General features: G+C 40.2%; 1 protein-coding gene across 1 annotated transcript; it reads right to left on the bottom strand.

Annotated features, from left to right (window-relative positions):
- Window positions 1-242: 242 nt before the first annotated feature.
- On the bottom strand, window positions 243-8,527 carry CHMP1B (charged multivesicular body protein 1B). The gene is made up of 8 exons (XM_068956563.1): window positions 8,327-8,527; window positions 5,574-5,671; window positions 5,031-5,177; window positions 4,238-4,306; window positions 3,730-3,837; window positions 2,668-2,711; window positions 1,911-1,983; window positions 243-915 (listed from the first exon to the last, which is right to left on the bottom strand). The coding sequence occupies exons 1-8, from the start codon at window positions 8,340-8,342 to the stop codon at window positions 871-873; spliced, it is 600 nt and encodes a 199-aa protein (XP_068812664.1). The 5' UTR covers window positions 8,343-8,527; the 3' UTR covers window positions 243-870.
- Window positions 8,528-17,305: the final 8,778 nt, after the last annotated feature.

Genomic DNA, 17,305 nt, shown 5'->3' with positions numbered 1-17,305 from the left:
CAAGAGCACTTTCATATTTTTCACATATGATAGAAATTTAAAACACAGAATAGTACGGTAAGGCTTGCGTATAAAAAGAATGAGTAGATGAAAAGGACAGACAGGGAATAACATGGCATAGAAAAAAACAGAAGAGTGAGTGGCATAACTGGCTGCACCCCAAAAAACTGAGAAAGAAAGCAAAATGGAAAAGCTGGAGCATTCAGCATTAAACCATGAGATAGCATTCAACAGAACTGACAAAGTGTTGAAAAATATATTTTATTCCTCCTGTACTAAAGTGATGATACCATACAAGTTCCCAGTTATATGAAAACAGCTTTTGGTAACTGAATCATTAATTTCAGCATTATTACTGTAGCTTGAAAACACTAAACAAAAAACTCTACAGACTGAAGTCCACTCATTTGTTTTAATAAGCGCATTTGCATGAAGTCCACACTGTCCACCTCTGTGTGTTCCATGAGTTTGGCCATGTAAGGGAGTCAGCTATAGAATCATCTGAACTGAACACATCAGTTCTCCAACCATAACAGTCTTCATAATTTAAAAAATTCACTTCATAATTTAAAATATGTCAATGATACTCTGCTTTTCTTTCAGCTAGAAGGTGCAACGTTACTACTTGATTTTGTGAAAAGAGCTTGCAAAAGATATATCAACTTCAAAATGTACAGAAAAAGATATGAGCTGATATTTTTGAATTACCTGATGTATTTAGAAAGAAGAGCAAGCTAGGAGTGAAGTAGCATATATTACAAGTATTTAAACATGTAAGCCATACTGTATACACCTTTCTAGTGTAGTGTAGGGTTAGTTACATAAAAGGTATTTTGAAAGCATGTACAAAGAACTGCAGCTTTGATTAACTTAAACTTGATCACGTAGGCGGGCCAGTCTCTGTGACAGCTCATCCTGCAGAAGTGTGGGGAAAAAAAAAAAGTAATATGAAAATTAATTGTTGCAAAGTTCTGCAATGGTGAAGCAGTCTCATTTCAAGATGGTATGAAATAAACTCAAAGTCATAAAAAGATTTGCTTAAGACCTTAAGAGTGGCTACACTGCGTTGGACCAGAGGTCCATCTAGCTATCTTGTCTCCAACAGTGGATGCCTAAAAACAAAGTGCAGAACACATCAAGTATAGATAATTATTATGTACGATCTTTGCAAATGTAAATGAGAGTTAACAGAACTGCGTCTCTACTTGGATGTGACAAGAACCTCAGTTGCACCCTCAAGTGACCAAGGCTGGTACTGCTAGGAGGATATAGCACTAGATCTAATCTTTTTTTGGAGGATTGGTACAAGGTGAAACTGAACCTTCAGAGAATCTGAGACACTTGTAGCTTCTCAAATGTATGTCAGCTAACACAAATCCCTAGAGCCTTCTGCACTACAACAGGATGAGAGGAGTAAATTGCTCGTCTTGCATGCCTTCAAAAATATTCCTCAGAATGAGAAAAGCAACTCTAAGTATCTGTGCAACCTTTACACCTCAGAACGTGCCCATTCACAAGAAATTCTAAGTTATCCATCTAGAACAAATGCAAAACCCTTTGCACTATTTCTTTAAGACTTTCACATATTAAAGGGAGAAGAAAAAGGCCTAGCGTATGTTCTGGGAGATGGTTGGATTCATTAGATTCAGAGCAGGTAGGACGGGCAACTGGTTTGAGCTCGGTGAAACATCATGCAAAACTACATCTGAAAGTTACAAGTTTGCTCTATTTACTAAACAGGCCAACATACTGTTAAAATTATTTTGCTTTTAAAGACTGTTTCACCCACACTATTTACTACAGACAGATACAATCTGATTAGAAATCGGCAAGCTCGCTCTGAGTAAAGCATTAATGCTCATACCCCACTTCCCTAGAAAACATTCATTTCTACTGAGTCTAATATTTACCTGTTCTGCTGAGGCAACACTTGTACCAACAGAACCTGTCTGTCCTTGAGGTAGTTCCATGTTCAGATCAAGACTACAGGTAATAAAAGAGAACAACAACAACAAAGACAAGTCAGGCATACAGGGCTAAAAGTAGTAGTACGTTAACTGACAAACGGTGTAATACCTGAGATAGCATGAGGTCACTAGTGTCCAATGAACACATGAACAGGTTTACACAATTTGAATAGGAAACTTGATTTACCACCAAAAAGGTAAGTCTTTTACTATAACTAGCAATAGATAAATAAATTCTACTTGATCAAGGCTGAGCAAGATTTCTGTTTAACAGGTATAACAGAAACAGCACATATATGAGTGACAAAAAGGATATAACATCTACAAAAGTTTTACTGCAGAACTTGTAAAAGGTTCTTATCCTCAAGCCAGAGTGACACTTTCAACTCATGTGTCACCAAGATAGTTCTCTGAAATATTTCAGCATAACCTCGAAGGTTTAAAGAAATTAGGACGATCCATTTTTGCAATGTGTAACTAGTGAGAGCGGAACTACAGAAGGTTTTAATGGGAGATCGGGGCAGGGGGAGAAGAAAAGAGCGGAGAGACGTTGCAAGGATTGCTAATGCTAATGCCAACCCAAGTAAATAACGAAATGCAATCCTGACATGACAAGACAATCTGAGCTCAGAGTTAACCTCAAAGCGTTGTTGGAACTGACATTTTATTCAAGTAATATTCACTCAAGCATACTACCTACCCTGCTTCATCTGCCATTTCTTGTAGAAGCATATCCACTTGGTTCTAAAGAAGAGAAATAAAAATTGGATCAGTTTGATGTTGTAGCTTGTGACAAGTTCTTCCATTAAATCTTGAGACAACAGAAATTATTTTTAACAAAACTGATTTAAAGGAAAACATCTTTGACTGGACAACTCTGTACTTTAGCACCAGAGGGCACTATATGAACTCAAAAAACAAGGAGCACAGCTCAGCCTGGCAAATTGCCATTACTTGAACTTTAGCTTCTGAATGACGATACTTCTTATAGGATTAAGCTTACGTGTAAAATATTAAGCTATGTACTTGAATATGTAAGTGTTATCAACTGCTAATTATTAACTACTAAACCACTGTTTTGCACAACACGGAAAAGAAATCTCTCCATCTCCAATAGATTTGATTTCTTGGATGTAGATTTAGGTTTACTTTTTATTTACAAAACATTTATCTCCAGTAAATTTCTCTCTCTCTGACAAAACTTCGGCAGAAGTAACATTTTTCAAAAGGGGACAGGTAATAAGAGGAGTTCTTAGCTATGTTAATCATTGCTTAAGAATTTATTTTAGTAACCGCTTATCTGACTTGAAAACAAGTAATCAATCTTTCCATGGCACATACTACTGCTAAATTTGGTGGTGGCTAATGTTGTTTTCTTAATATCAGGGAGTTAGAACTGTTGATTATTTCACAGTACATTTTGCTTTGATAATTGATTCTGCAGTGTCTTCTGGCTCAAAAGCTCATTAAGAACTCACCAAAATACTGCCTATTCAATAGGAGGGCTAAAATTTTCAATATATAACATAAAATGAAGCCTGCAGTAAGAGCGGAATTGAGTACAATACATACATGTGATCCTCTGTATTTGTGAATACAACTTGAACTAGTGTTTAAATCACAAAGAAGCACAAAGCCAAAGCGGTAACACTGCATTTCTCAAAATAGGCAGAAAGGAAAGAAGAGAAGCAGACAATATTTCCATACAGTTTAGTCACATGCAATTTTTTAAGCTTGCTTAATTTTAATTTACTATTCTTACTTGTGGCGTTGTTAGTGTAGTAGTGCTGCTCATTGTGTCTTCCATCTGTTGCGTCTGAACATCTAGTGTTTCAAACTGATGCTCAAATTTATCCATTAGTGCAGATATCTACAAACAATAACAATCCAGTCAATGATCTGCAGATAACAGAAGAGCAATATATCTCAACAGGTAAAACTAGAATCACAGAACAACTAAGACTGCACGCAACTTCTAGAGTTCATCTGGTGCAACATCCATCCCTACCCCTCAGCAAGGCCAAATTTGAAACTGATTTAACTTCGAAGTTAGAGCAGGTCACTCAGGGCCCTGTGCAGTCAAGTTCTTAGTATCTCCAAGGATGGAGACTCTCCAATCACTCTGAGCAACCTATTCCAGCGTGCAGTAACCTCACTGCTAAAACCTTTTTCCTTACACTTCATTGGAACGACCCTCGCATGTAAAACTTGCATCAACCGCCCCTTGTGCTTTCGACGTGCACCTCCGAGAAGAGTAAGTTTCTATTTACCTTTTCCAAGTTCATGCTCTTCAGGGTGGCATCCATAGATTTAACTACCCCTGCCATTGACTTTGTCACCTGAAATGAGGTAAAGGAAAACTATTACAAGAAGAAAAAAAGGAAGAAAAAAGAAGTTTCTTAACAAGCTCTTTTCTCTAGCTGAGAGCTTCTACAATACCAATTAGGGCAAGCATTAGTGCTGTCTAGACCCTTCACCCTTTTTATGCCTCCTGCCATTTCAGTTTATAGACTAACTCATTCACTTGAAATAAGCGTTCCAAGTTGAAATGCACTAAAGAAAGCAAGATCTCTATGGCATATTAGAGGGTCAAATGTCAAGAGATATCCTTGGCATACTGATTATGGGGTAGAATAACCTGTCAGTCTGAACAGCAGTACAGTAGTGTACCATGTTAAACAACTGCATGAGCTAAAAAGGTGTCTAAAATCAGGAAGTCCTATGTCACAACTTTATGCATTTGTAAAGTGAAAGGGAGCAGTATCTTTCACAATAATCTTAACAGCCTAACTAGAGAAGACCCTGTATCTTTAGGAGCATGAGTAAGATCTATCAAACTGTTTTAAAACCAACATAGGTTACAAGCTACAAGACTCAGTGGAGAGCAATTTATTTTTAAATAGCAACTGTCAGTAGAATTCCATTTCCTGATTTACTATTGGCTACATCTAAAAACAAAACTCAAACTTTTCAGCTCGTTACAGATAGAATTAAGACACTTACAAGATTGGAGATCCTGTCCTTGCAAAAGATTCATACAGAGAACTGCAAAAACAGCTTTACCTTGCCCATCGTCACTGCAGTCTGAACTCTTGCTGCTACAGCATCTACCCTGGCGCTCATGCGCAAGAAATTGATCGCTTGATTCTTCTGTCGGATAGCATTCTCTGCATGTATTCGTGCAACTTCCATGTTACCCTTCTGGATTGCCTGTTAAGAATAAATGCATTTCAAAAATAGTTAACTAAATTTAGGTGCTGTCTTTACTACTTCAAGGACTCAAAAACTATTTTAAAGTTTTCCTTCTTAAATACTTTTAAAACAAGATGATAAACATTAAGGCTAAATTTTTCTAACTTTGGGAATAATGTAATCTCTCTCAAAATACATTTAAGACAATTTTCTAAGGAAATAAATGCCACATGCTCTTAATAAAAGACTGTATTCTTATACTTAATAAGTTTTATAGCCATGTAACTTAAATTACAAGCATCTATCATAATAGTATTAGCATGAATAGCAGCAAAATGATAAAAAACCAGAAAAATTCTGCCGCAATTTGTAAATAACAGATCTAAAAAGCATACTTTTAGATTCACTGCTTACCTTCTTAATTTTTGCCTTTTCGGCCTTTTCTTCTTTGTCACATTTTTTTGAATTCCTGCTAAGTTCCTTTGCAGCAAACTTCAAGTTAAACAGGTGTTCTACAGCACAAGTTAAGGGTCCAAAAATAGGATCAATACTTACGTACAGTATTTTGCTCTTGTTTGGTGCCCCACCAAACGTAATGTATATTGCATTTCCTTTTTAATCACATTAGAACTTGTGGAACGTGATTTAAACAAGTCCTTGAAATTCACACAATAGAGAGACCTATCAAGCTGTTTTAAAATTACAATGCCACATATCGTTATCACCTGAACTCTAAAACGATAGAGAAATAAGTTCAGATCCCAAACTAGCTTTGTTTGAAAGTAAAACTAGTTCAGACTGATCAAATAAAACAAACATTCTTCCAGAGAAACTCTGAAAGCCTTATTCTGTCAGTTACTTTCACAGACAGACAGATAGAGCATCCTTGGTTCTCAGTGAACTGGAAGACCAAAGCATATGAAAGTTATATGCTCATTATTGACCTGCCTGAAAAAAGAAATAAAAACAAAAAAAAAAGACATCTCTCCCAAACAACAGAAAAGTTTACAGTGCAGTAGTAAAGAGGCTTGGCTGGCCACGCACAGATACAAACTAGCAGGCAGGACTGTCTTGTCAAGCAACAGTATGATCTCAGGTTTAAATTGCTTATGAAGCCACTTTACAGAGCAGCCTCCCACCCTCGGGTCACTCAAGTGATTCTGGAGTTCTCTAAAAGTTCTATCATCTGTTTTTTTGGGAAAAAATACTTGATGTCAGCGAAGGAAACTTCTGTTTTGTTTTTTTTTTCCCCCCCAAGGTCTGCTTAAGCTTAAAGTTCTAAGAAGACAGTAGAACGAGACATGACCGTAATTTAGAATGATCTGCATTAAACTGTTACTGATGGAGGCTAACTATGTGTTGCCAAAAAAAAAAAAAAAAGCATATATTTAGAATCCTGTTAATGAAAGTTCCCAAATAACATCAGTCTTTCCCATCTAAAAATGAAGAGAAAGCTTTATAAATTTCTTTCATGTCTCCTTCTTATATCCCAAGAGGAAGAATGCAGTAAGATGATGCTTAACAGTTAAGTGAACGCACATAAAGCTAAACATTATGAGGTACTTTAGGTTTCTTTCATTTTAAGTATATAATTTATACCAGAACTTTTTTTTTTTTTTTTAAATAAAGTCCAGGCACCCATCCTGAAGCTCTGACAGCAACCTGTAGACATCACAATGTTTGCAGATGCATTTGTTATCCTATAAAGGTTACAAGGAGGTAACAAAAAGGTAACAGCTATGCCTGCACATTATAATATCCTTTTAAAGCACCTACCAGTAATACTAAAATTGTTGCTTGAATTTATGTTTTTGTGCTTTAAAAGCTAGGTCACTGTCCCTTTCAACATTACTAAGTGCATTACATTGACCTGTTCACAGTCACAGATTAGGTAATTTACCAAACAGGAAATCTGATACCTGCAGGTTATTCATTCAAATCATACTTCAGCTCAGTGACCAGAATAACTAGATAAAATATGACATCACTTATTTACAGCGATCGCTATAAGAAACAGCTTTTCAGAGTTTATTTTGAAATAACTTCCTCAATTACTGCTTCGGGACATCTACCTTTGACACTAAAATAGCCCACTCTGCTACCTCACTCACCTTTCACCGCATGACAGACGCATACTTGCTCCTCCCTCCAAGCATCTTTCTCAATGTGCAGAAACTCCTGTGAAACTAATTTCCTCAATTAACCGTGACTCACACAGTCAGCTGCTCCAGTGCTTCCATCCAGTCAGTCCCTATCGTAAGGGATGGTGCTCACCACTAGCAGCACATTTCAACTACATCGAGTCAAACTCCTTACCTATAACCTTTTAAGACTTAACTTTTTTGTAACCTGTGAGCTGAGATCTTTTTCTAGAGCAAGGAAGTCCACAAGGGTTTTCCCCAGCTAACTTCCTCTCAATACCAGAAAACACCAAGCAGTTTATTCCACTGACAGCAGTCACTATTTGAGAAAATGCCTAATTACCATTAGGTTAGTGATGCTGACTTTACAGCTGTCTCAACACAGAACCTTTCCCCATGTGCGGGCATTTCATATGTTCCTGGGTTTTAGGATAATTTGCACTGCTGGCAAATGTGTGTTTTCTGCAGCAGGGACGGAGCTGCCCCTCTTTACACTACAGAGCTGTGCGACCAAACTTCACCTTTCCCCTGCACGCATCCGCAGCAAGGATTAACTGCTTTGCATGAAACAAAGTCAGACCTGATCTTGTCCTCAAAAAGGGATATATATACACACGTTCCCTTTTCCATCAATACACGAAAGGTGAAACCCGAATTTAGGAAGCGCTGTTTCTATCAGCTCCGCACCAACAACTCACAATTTCCCCCTGTGGAGAAAGGCTTTTGGTAGAGGGGCTCTTACCACCCACCGGGCACAAGCAGCCCCTCAGGCAGCTGAGGCAGGATGCTCTTCCTCCTCCGCTCCCCCTTCCCCCCGCGGGGCTGCACCCTTTCGGCAGCTCCTCTCCCGGCGGAGAGCTGCCGTACGCCCCCTCGCACCCCCCCCCCCTCACTCCCCCGGGCCCGGGGCCGCCGGTACCAGACCGCGTACGGCTTGGCCCAGCCCAAGGGGCCGCGTCGGCTGCTGGACCGGGCCTGGCCAGGCCTCCCCCGCCCGCCCCAGGCCTCGTCCGGCCCCAAGGATACTCTCCATGTTGGACATGGCGGCTCCGGCCCCGCCGGCCCGGTAGAGGGGAGGGGGACGAGACGCTGCGGCCCGGCGTTACCCCCACGGGCTCCGCTGTCGTCGAGGCGCCGCCGACTTCCTGCTTCCCCGCCCCGCGCCGCCTCACGCGCAGCCGCGCCGCCCCCGACCGCCTGCGCCGGAGCGCGCCTGCGCGTCGCGCCGAGTCACGGGGGGCGGGGGGCGGCCGCGCGCGGGCAGCCCGGTTGCTCGGGGGTGCGGGGGGCGCGCTGGCCGCGCTCCGCGCAGGCCGGTCGCCTCCCCGCTCAGGCTGTCACCTCCCTGCCGGGCGCCCCTTGCCTCAGCTCCTCTGCCTGAGCCGAACGGGCCTTGTCCCCGCTCTGCCTCGCGCTGGCTCCTTCGCATCGCACTGCCTTGTCTCACGCGTTTGCCCCTTTGCTCCATCTTGTCGTTCGCCCCTTCGTGCCGTCGCGCCACACGTTTTCCCCTTGGCGCCATCTTGTCTCACGCATTTGCCCCTTCACGCTTACCTTGTCACACGTGCCTGCCTTTGCGCCATCTTGTCTCAGACGTTTGCCCCTTCGCTCCATCTCTTGTCACGCTTACCCCTTCGTGCCATCGTGTCACGTTTTCCCCTTGGTGCCATCGTGTTTCACACTTCCCTCTTCGCGCCGTCTTGTCTCACGCATTTGCCCCTTCGCGCCATCTTGTCACACATTTCCCCCTTAACGCCATCGTGTCACACACTTGCCCCTTCACACCATCTTGCCTCACACATTTGCCCCTTCGTGCTATCGTGTCACACATTTCCCGCTTCGCGCCATCTTGTTTCACGCTCCCCCCTTGGCGCCATCTTGCCTCACACATTTGCCCCTTCGCACCATCTCGTGTCACACCTGCCCCTTCGCGCCGTCTCCTCTCGCTCCTGCCCGCCCTGTCTCCCAGCCGCCCCTCAGCCCCATCTTGTCTCTCACAGAGGTCTTCGCCTCGGCCACCCTCCTTTCAGCTCTCCCGCCTTCGCAGGTCGCGCAGGGAAGGGACGGCCTCAGCCTCGGGCCGACCGCCGGGCGCGTGCGCGATGCGGCCGGCCGGCCGGGGAGGGCGAGGCGCTGAATTTCATCTGCAATTTCATTGTCCAGTCACTCAGTGTCTGCCGTTCCTCACAGTCAGATCTCACCTTTCTACCAAGAATTTACTAACCCAAGCTGATGTCCCCAGTAAATATGGCCCAGCACAAAATAAAATACCATTGCCGTTCTAAGGAGATGCATTTTAAAACCCAGTCCACTTACATGCAGGTTTAATAATGAGCACTCTGTTGATGCTAATAAAACAAGTAATTGTATCTAGAGCTAAGCATGAAATAGTAATAGCTGAAGAACAAGGATTTTTCTAGAGAGACTGTAATCTCAGAATTCCAAAATATCAGAAAAATATGTGTTAAAAAATCTGGATTATATTTATTTGTCTTGGGAAACAAATGAAAAAGTCAGTGAGCTATGCTTTCCTTTTTCCCCCTGAAAAAATAATTAGCTTAACAATTAGTTTAAAGATAAACATCTGCTTAATTGCTTTACACTATTACGGCTTATATTATTAGTGAACTTTTTGCAAAAGCTAGATTATCATACAATATGTCACGTATATATGCTTCTATGCATGCACACACACGTGAAAGCATTATATATATAGGACAAAGATGACACAGACTAAAGCTTTTTATTGATCTTGCCTATAATTTATTTATACTTTCATAAAGATTTTCTATTCTATTTTTAAGATTATTCCCTCTTGGGATATGTTTCATTTGGAAAAAAAAGAAATGTAATATTAATATATTGTAATACTTCTTTAGTGGTAATACATTTTAAACTTGACAAGAAAATAATATCAAATTCTGATATACTGGGCAAAATATTGGAAACTTGTAATATCACATGCTTCTGCTACTGTTCTTTCTTTTCTTCCAATAGCTAAAGAAACTAGTGGAATTACTTTTCTAAATAAGCAGAATACTATTGCATATAGGTAACTAAATGAACAATAAATCCCACACAATTTTTCTGTAAACTTTACTGGCCATGAACTGAATTCCTTACGGTCTATCCCACCTGCAGCTGTAGGCTATTCTGGGATACTGTAATCTCTTTTCTTCCTTTTGAAGCTGCAGAGAGTAGAAATAGATTGAGTTACAGATTTTTACTACATTGAGAAAAAGAGAAATAATCTGGAAAAGAGATACTGATTTAACACCCGCTGGAGTTACTAGAAGAACTTTCACCGACTTGTAGTTAGTGTGACACATACAAAGGTTAATATTCTGGAGAACCGAGGCCGTCATCTTCTTCATAACACAGGGGATGACCTATATAAAACCCTCCAGTTTAAGAATTTCATACCAAGCTATATTTTTATCATGTTTATCAACAAGTTCTAGAATTTTGCTGTTTATTGCTTGTATACCAGTATGCCTAAGTAAAAGATAACTCCACTCAGTGTGCAAGGTTTCACTTTGGGTCACTTGGAACACAAGGAGCAAATGGGAGCTGTGTTCAGTGTTCAAGTGCTGTAGATGTCATTTTCCAGGCTCGTGACAGTTTGGTTTAATAAGTGATAATTCCTCCAGCGGGCTAAATTATTCTCTTGAGTCACCTTGCTGAGTCACTCTGATATCTTGAGAAGCAAGTTTCTCCTGAAGTTATATTGTTCAGTCAGAAGTTGTTGAAGTGCTATAATATCTAATTTTTACAAGACTGAGAGTCTGAACCAATAATTTTGAAAGAATTGAGGAGGACTCTCACTAGCTGTGATATATACTAATTCAGAACAGCATTTCTTTATACACAGAGTTCTTCTGAGACAAAGACCCACCCTCTAAACCCAGCCTCGTCAAAAAAGAAACAAAACAAAATGACAGCAACCTTCACCATATCTAATAAACTATTCAACGCCTGGAAAGAGTGAAAAACATGAGATTTTATGCCTTTGCATTTACTGCTAGACAGAACATAGTTACAGGAACAGAACTTCAAAAAAGACAGTGCAGAAAGTTCACAAGCTCATCGTTAGCTGAAGGATTTTTTCACCTTGAAATCACTTTAGGAGAATGTATTTCTGAATGCCTTCAGCTTTTAATTAAATATTTATGTGTAGTAGGATGAAGTGAAATTAGTATTTGTAATACAAAATTATACATCCTAGTTAGATATAAAATATAGATGTTATATTTTAAGATGAAAATGCCATATAATTTTTGTTTTATTTTTATTTCCTTTTTAACATTTATTTCTTTAGATAAATGGGGCTAGAACTTCACCTGCTGAAGTTCCAAACAGCATATCAAGCATGTACAGGAACTGACAGTTTTGCTCTAATCTTTTATGACACTGAAAGACCTCTCAAATCACTAATTTATTATTAACAATCAGCTAGCCATGAAGTAAATCTCCCTTCTCTATCAGTATCCTGGAAGAGTATTGGGGTAGTCCTCTCAGTATCATTCCCAGAAGCATAGTTGCCATCTCTAGCGTTTGATTCTCTTCTAGTTGGGCTGTGGTGAACAGGAAATTCAGCATGTGGTGTCTGAAGCTCATACAATCTTGACATCCCACATTTGAGAAGTGTCATGAGCTTCATTTCTGATAACACTTGACTGTTAATTCAAAACCCTTAGCTACTCAGTTCAAATCCTAAAAGCTTTGTAATTCCTGCCAAATATATTCTTCTCCCTAAGTTAAAACTGTAACTTTTTATTGGTCAGACTTTGCTTGCTCCAGCGTAAATGAAGCAATGCTTCTAAAATTTAAATGCACTATATTTTAGAGGCATATCACTTGCACTTAGACTTAGGTCAATATATTTTTCTCTTCAAAACCTAATCTTCCCTGGAAAGTTTTACATTTCATTCATCATTACTTAATTTAGATGAAATAAACTATCAGAGTAGAGCTTTTTTGCTTTAACAAATCTTTCTAGCTTGCCGTGAACATAACTGGATTAATCCTGCCGAAACCTAAAGAACATTCTTGCTAGTTTATTGGCTTATTCACTTTGGGTGCATTAGGTTTTGGGCTAGGGGAGTGACTGCATTTTTCAGGCTTTTCTCTATAAAAGTCTGAAAAGTCTGTAAAAGCCCTCTATAGACTTTTCTCTATAAAATTCTTTGACACTGTTTAAATACTGTGTTATTTTTAACGATAAATCATCTGTTTGTTACACAAATAGGTATTAAGGTAGATATCATTTTCTTTCTGAATACGTCATGGACAAGAGGAGCAAGGTTCCAGAGAAGTGAGTGCAGTCTTGTGATATGTTGGCATTTGTAATTGGAAGCTGTTAGAAGCAGTGAAAATCGGTCAATGATAATTTGGAAGAAGAAGTTCGTCTTCACTGCTTGTTTTCCATAAGGGGAGGATTTCTTTAGATAGCACAATTTTTAGGAAAAAATACTAATTTATTACTCTGTAGCGACCGATGCTTTCAAACGTGAGGTCATAATTTTTTCTTCAGGAGAAAGAGCTTACGTCTCAGTCCTAAACATGCTTATATGTATTCTTCAAAAACAGGGTGCTCAAAAAGGTGTTGGAACATGGAATGAATCCTGCTTTATGATAATTCACATCCATATTTATTTATTAGGATCAGTCTATATGTCTTTTAAATTCTTGATACAGTAAATAGGATTTCTCGGATATGCTTATGAGTATTATTTAACTCTTTCTATGGGAAGACAGCAGGAATAAAGCATTTCATTCATTTTGATACTTCTGAAAATGCCATACAATATCAACTGTTGATAAACAAAGAATGTAATTCCCAAAGCTGGGGCTGGGCAACAAAGACTGAGGTGGGGGTCAAGGAGTGCCTCTCTTTTGTGGCAGTGGGAGCTTCTGGACTGGCAGCCTAGGAGAGATGACCCATTAAGTTGGTCACAGGAACAGCAGCAGGAGGAAAGGAAGCTTGCTTGCTGCATTTTTAATGATGTGTTCTGCTGAAGCATCTCAAGCAAAACCCTGCCAAGTAACCTAATGTCTCTAAACTGTGAGAGCTTCTTCTTTTACCCCCACCCCCAGCAAAATTCACATATGAATAGCTTGTAGATATGGTAATGATGTAGGAGTACTTAAAAACAAATGAACAAATGAGTGTGGCAGAAGACACTTTTCACCCGAGTTAGTAATTATTCTAGCTTGTATCTCAACACAAGAGCCTGAATTCACAATGATAAAGATGGCTGAATCCTAACTACAAAAGCTTTGAAATGCTTACATGTGACAAACATGCAGTGACTAACAACTGCAGCTTTATGGTTTAGTAGGAAAGGGACATGTAAAGGATGTTTTCAGGAGAAAGATCATGCTCCTAAGAGATGGGAAGAGACAATTACAGTGTATGATTTTCCAGATCTGACTCACGTTGGTAGGTAATTCTCAATATCACTATTCTCAATATCAAGAGTTCAGTTACTATAATGAGGGAAGTATTATTGTCTCTGGTTTAAAAACCAAATTTGTAGAGAGATGTAGCAGTGATTTAATGTATTTAATAGGGAACTGACTGTGAACAGACTACTCCTGTATGAACAGTCCTGCTGAAATCAACCTCCTAGAAGCTTGTGCAATGATTCTCATGAGTAATAGTTACTTAAATGATTAAGGTTTTCCAGGGTCAGAACCAGACACTGGATCATTGAATAGCCACATTTTCTTCATAATATTACTGGAACTCATTAATTAGGACATGATATGGAGGTGGCAGCAACATTAGATAGAGTGAGTATCTGCTTTGAAAAGAATGGTTCATTACAGTGTTGTCAAAGAGAAGTAGAACTGAGCTAATTATCCAAAACAATGTTAAAGAGCAAAGAAGCAAAAACCACTCAGAAATAGCAGCATATAATGTTACCTAAGTCAAACCTGAGAAAGTATAAATCAGATTCACGCAGCTGACACAGGAGGGAGTCACCTAGCACACAACCTATTCAGCACTGTTCAGGACATAAGATAACAGAGTTGAATTCCATCTTCAGTCTCTTTTCCCTTGTGACCATTGAACCGCTTACCTTCCTTTTCTCTTGTGTTATTCACATCAGCAGAGATACCTAAATTGGACACTTAAATCTCTCATGTCCTTCATCTAACATCCTGCATGGCCGTCAGAAGGAAAAACAAAGGCAGCAGCAAGAAGAGTGTTGTGGAAGCCCTCGAGATATCAGTCTGTTTGCCTCTGACTTGGCTGCTAGCTGCATTTTCAAACTCTCCATCGATAGTTCCCCTAATAAAGAGCCACAGCAAGTTTAGAAAGATGAAATCAAGCTATGAATTCTTTGTAGACCAAAAAACATTAGTGCCATGACATCACTAGTAGAGAAGATGTTCTTTAAAAGCTGGATCTTAAAATGAAATTTACCATCGTAAAGTTCAGAGCATTGGTCAGTTGAATCGTTTAAGATAAACTTAATAAGGCAGAACACTTATGAGAACTGCTACATTATTGTTTTCTAATTTAATATTAGTAAATGTTTAGAGAAATTAGTCCAGTGTTTTTGTTGGTTCACACTATAATTTATTCTGTTTTTTTGAAACATCCCTTTAAATGGCTGGAGGATTGTAAGTAAGTGAATCTCAGTCATTGCCATGACGGCAGTGTCACTGTGGTTGTGTCATAAAAAAGGGATTTTATTGCTTTGCAACTATTTGATAGGGTAATTTCAATATATGGCATGTAAAGTATTTGGTTTTCTTTTGACCTAATGGGTGATGGATTTCACCCTAAGCACCAAATTGTTTAAATATAGTTATGCTAGACTACAGCATTTAACTGCAAAAGTAAATATTCAGGTGGTCTCCACCCTCTCATCCACCTGTTACTTTTATGCTTATCCACAGATGGCATAGATTATTCCCTACATAGTCCTGTTGTTTTTAAGAAGATTAAACTGTAGAGAAGATTTTAAGGATTATTGGCCTGTTTATGATCAAATCCTATCACTCTTACAGTGATTAAGAGGAAAGCAGCATTACTAGGGAAAGAAAGTTTTTTTTTTTTCACTGACACACACCACGGAATTTTCCTGACTGAATAGAACATGCACAAATTTTGAAAATACACATTACCCAACACTTATTTGCAGCAACCTGAATTAAATTTCTTGTCTGCTGTGGCTGCAGATGGAGGCGCTCCCAAAGATGTGAGTAAAGAATGCAAAGCAACTTACAAGTTTTATATATATGTAATCATTTTCATTATAATAACATACTGGAAGTACATTAAAATATATAAAATTGCATATTCTCTGCATGCTTTCATTTGAAATTTACTATTTCATGGAGAGAGGAATAAATCTGTCAGGCTAAATCATATCAATTGAGATTTCTCAAAATGCTAGTTTTACAACTTGGGGAATCTGCAGACAAATGCACAATCCAGTATCTTCGTGAAGAGAGTGGGTAATTCTAATCTTAGTTCCACCTGGATCTTCCTGCAGGAGGTTATACAAGTGCCTATGGAAGAGAGAGAGTTTGTGCCATGTCAGTTCTCCTCTTTAAAGGTCAAAGTGCCAGGATTAAGATAACACGGGCACAACTTATTCATCAGTGACCTGGATGAAGGGACAGAGTGCCTCCTCAGCAAGCTTGCCAATGATACAAAACTGGGAGGAGTGGCTGCTGCCTCAGAGGGCTGTGCTGCCATTCGGTGGGACCTTGAAAGGCTGAAGAGATGAGCAGAGAGGAACCTCATGAAGGTCAACCAAGGCAAGTGCAGGGCCCTGCACCTAGGGAGGAATAACTCCACGCACCAGTACAGGCTGGGGACTGACCTGCTGGAAAGGAGCTCTGTGGAGAAGGACCTGGGAGTCCTGGTGGACACCAGGTGGACCACGAGCCAGCAATGTGCCCTTGTGGCCAAGAAGGCCAAGGGTATCCTGGGCTGCATTAGCAAGAGTGTTGCTAGCAGGTCGAGGGAGGTGATCCTGCCCCTCTACTCAGCCCTGGTGAGGCCACATCTGGAGTACTGTGTCCAGTTCTGGGCTCCCTAATACAAGAGAGACGTGGAGCTCCTGGAGTGAGTCCAGCGGAGGGCTACTAGGTGCTCCTACTGCTACCTCATCTCCCTTCCTCCTTGGCTAGCTTCGAGGGGACCCCATCCAGTTTTAGGCTACTCTGATGGGTACCTTTTCCCTTGGGCAAAAGTGGAACAACTTCTGTTTCTCCTTGCACTTCTGTAAATCAAGGGTAATTCCATAGCTATCATTGCAGTTGGAGTGTTTACACAAAAGCTACGGAGTCTGGAAGCTGCCCTTGAAATTCCTAACCATTTAAAGTTTTCAAGTTTTTTTATTAATTAGAGATCCAAATAAAAGCCTGGTGCTTAGAAAACAGTAAGAGTTCTTTTGCCTTAGAAGGAGAGAAGTGTGGCGCTGCTTTTGCAGATGAAAGAGTTGAAAAGGGACCGGAAGAAGCAAGAAGCACATCTTAAATGCTCAGTCCTCCTTGAAAGATCACTGACTACAAACTCTGTTAGTTGTATTATCCCTTTGATTCAATTTACTCCCTTGGCACAGCCAGCTTGCACTGCACATTGCTGCAGGAAGACTCGTAGTCTTGCCTCCTTCCTGTCTCTTGATGGTATCTCAGATGCTGGGAACACAATTAGGGCAAGACTCTGGGATGGCCACGCACGCAGAGAGAGGGGCCCTCCTGGCAAGACTTCTCACTCCTGCTGTCTGGAAAACTGTAATTCTGTCACGAGTATCGTTCAGGTCTGAGAGGAAAACGGTCCTACTTTGGCAAGTTGCAACACAACATAAATGCATCCTGTATAACCCACCACAACAAAATACCATATAGGGTGCAGCTATATTGCCATTAGGCTTTTTTCAGTACAGCTCCATTTTAGTAGCTCTTCAGCTGGCCAGGAGCTCTGTTTTGGGGGCAGAACGAGACATCACTGATGGTAACTCAGCGCTAAGACCCTCTCTC

This window comes from Struthio camelus, chromosome 11 (genome assembly GCF_040807025.1).
Source record: "Struthio camelus isolate bStrCam1 chromosome 11, bStrCam1.hap1, whole genome shotgun sequence".
NCBI lineage: Eukaryota > Metazoa > Chordata > Aves > Struthioniformes > Struthionidae > Struthio > Struthio camelus.
Note: the sequence above shows the minus strand (reverse complement) of the source record. Positions and strands in the feature narration are given on the sequence as shown.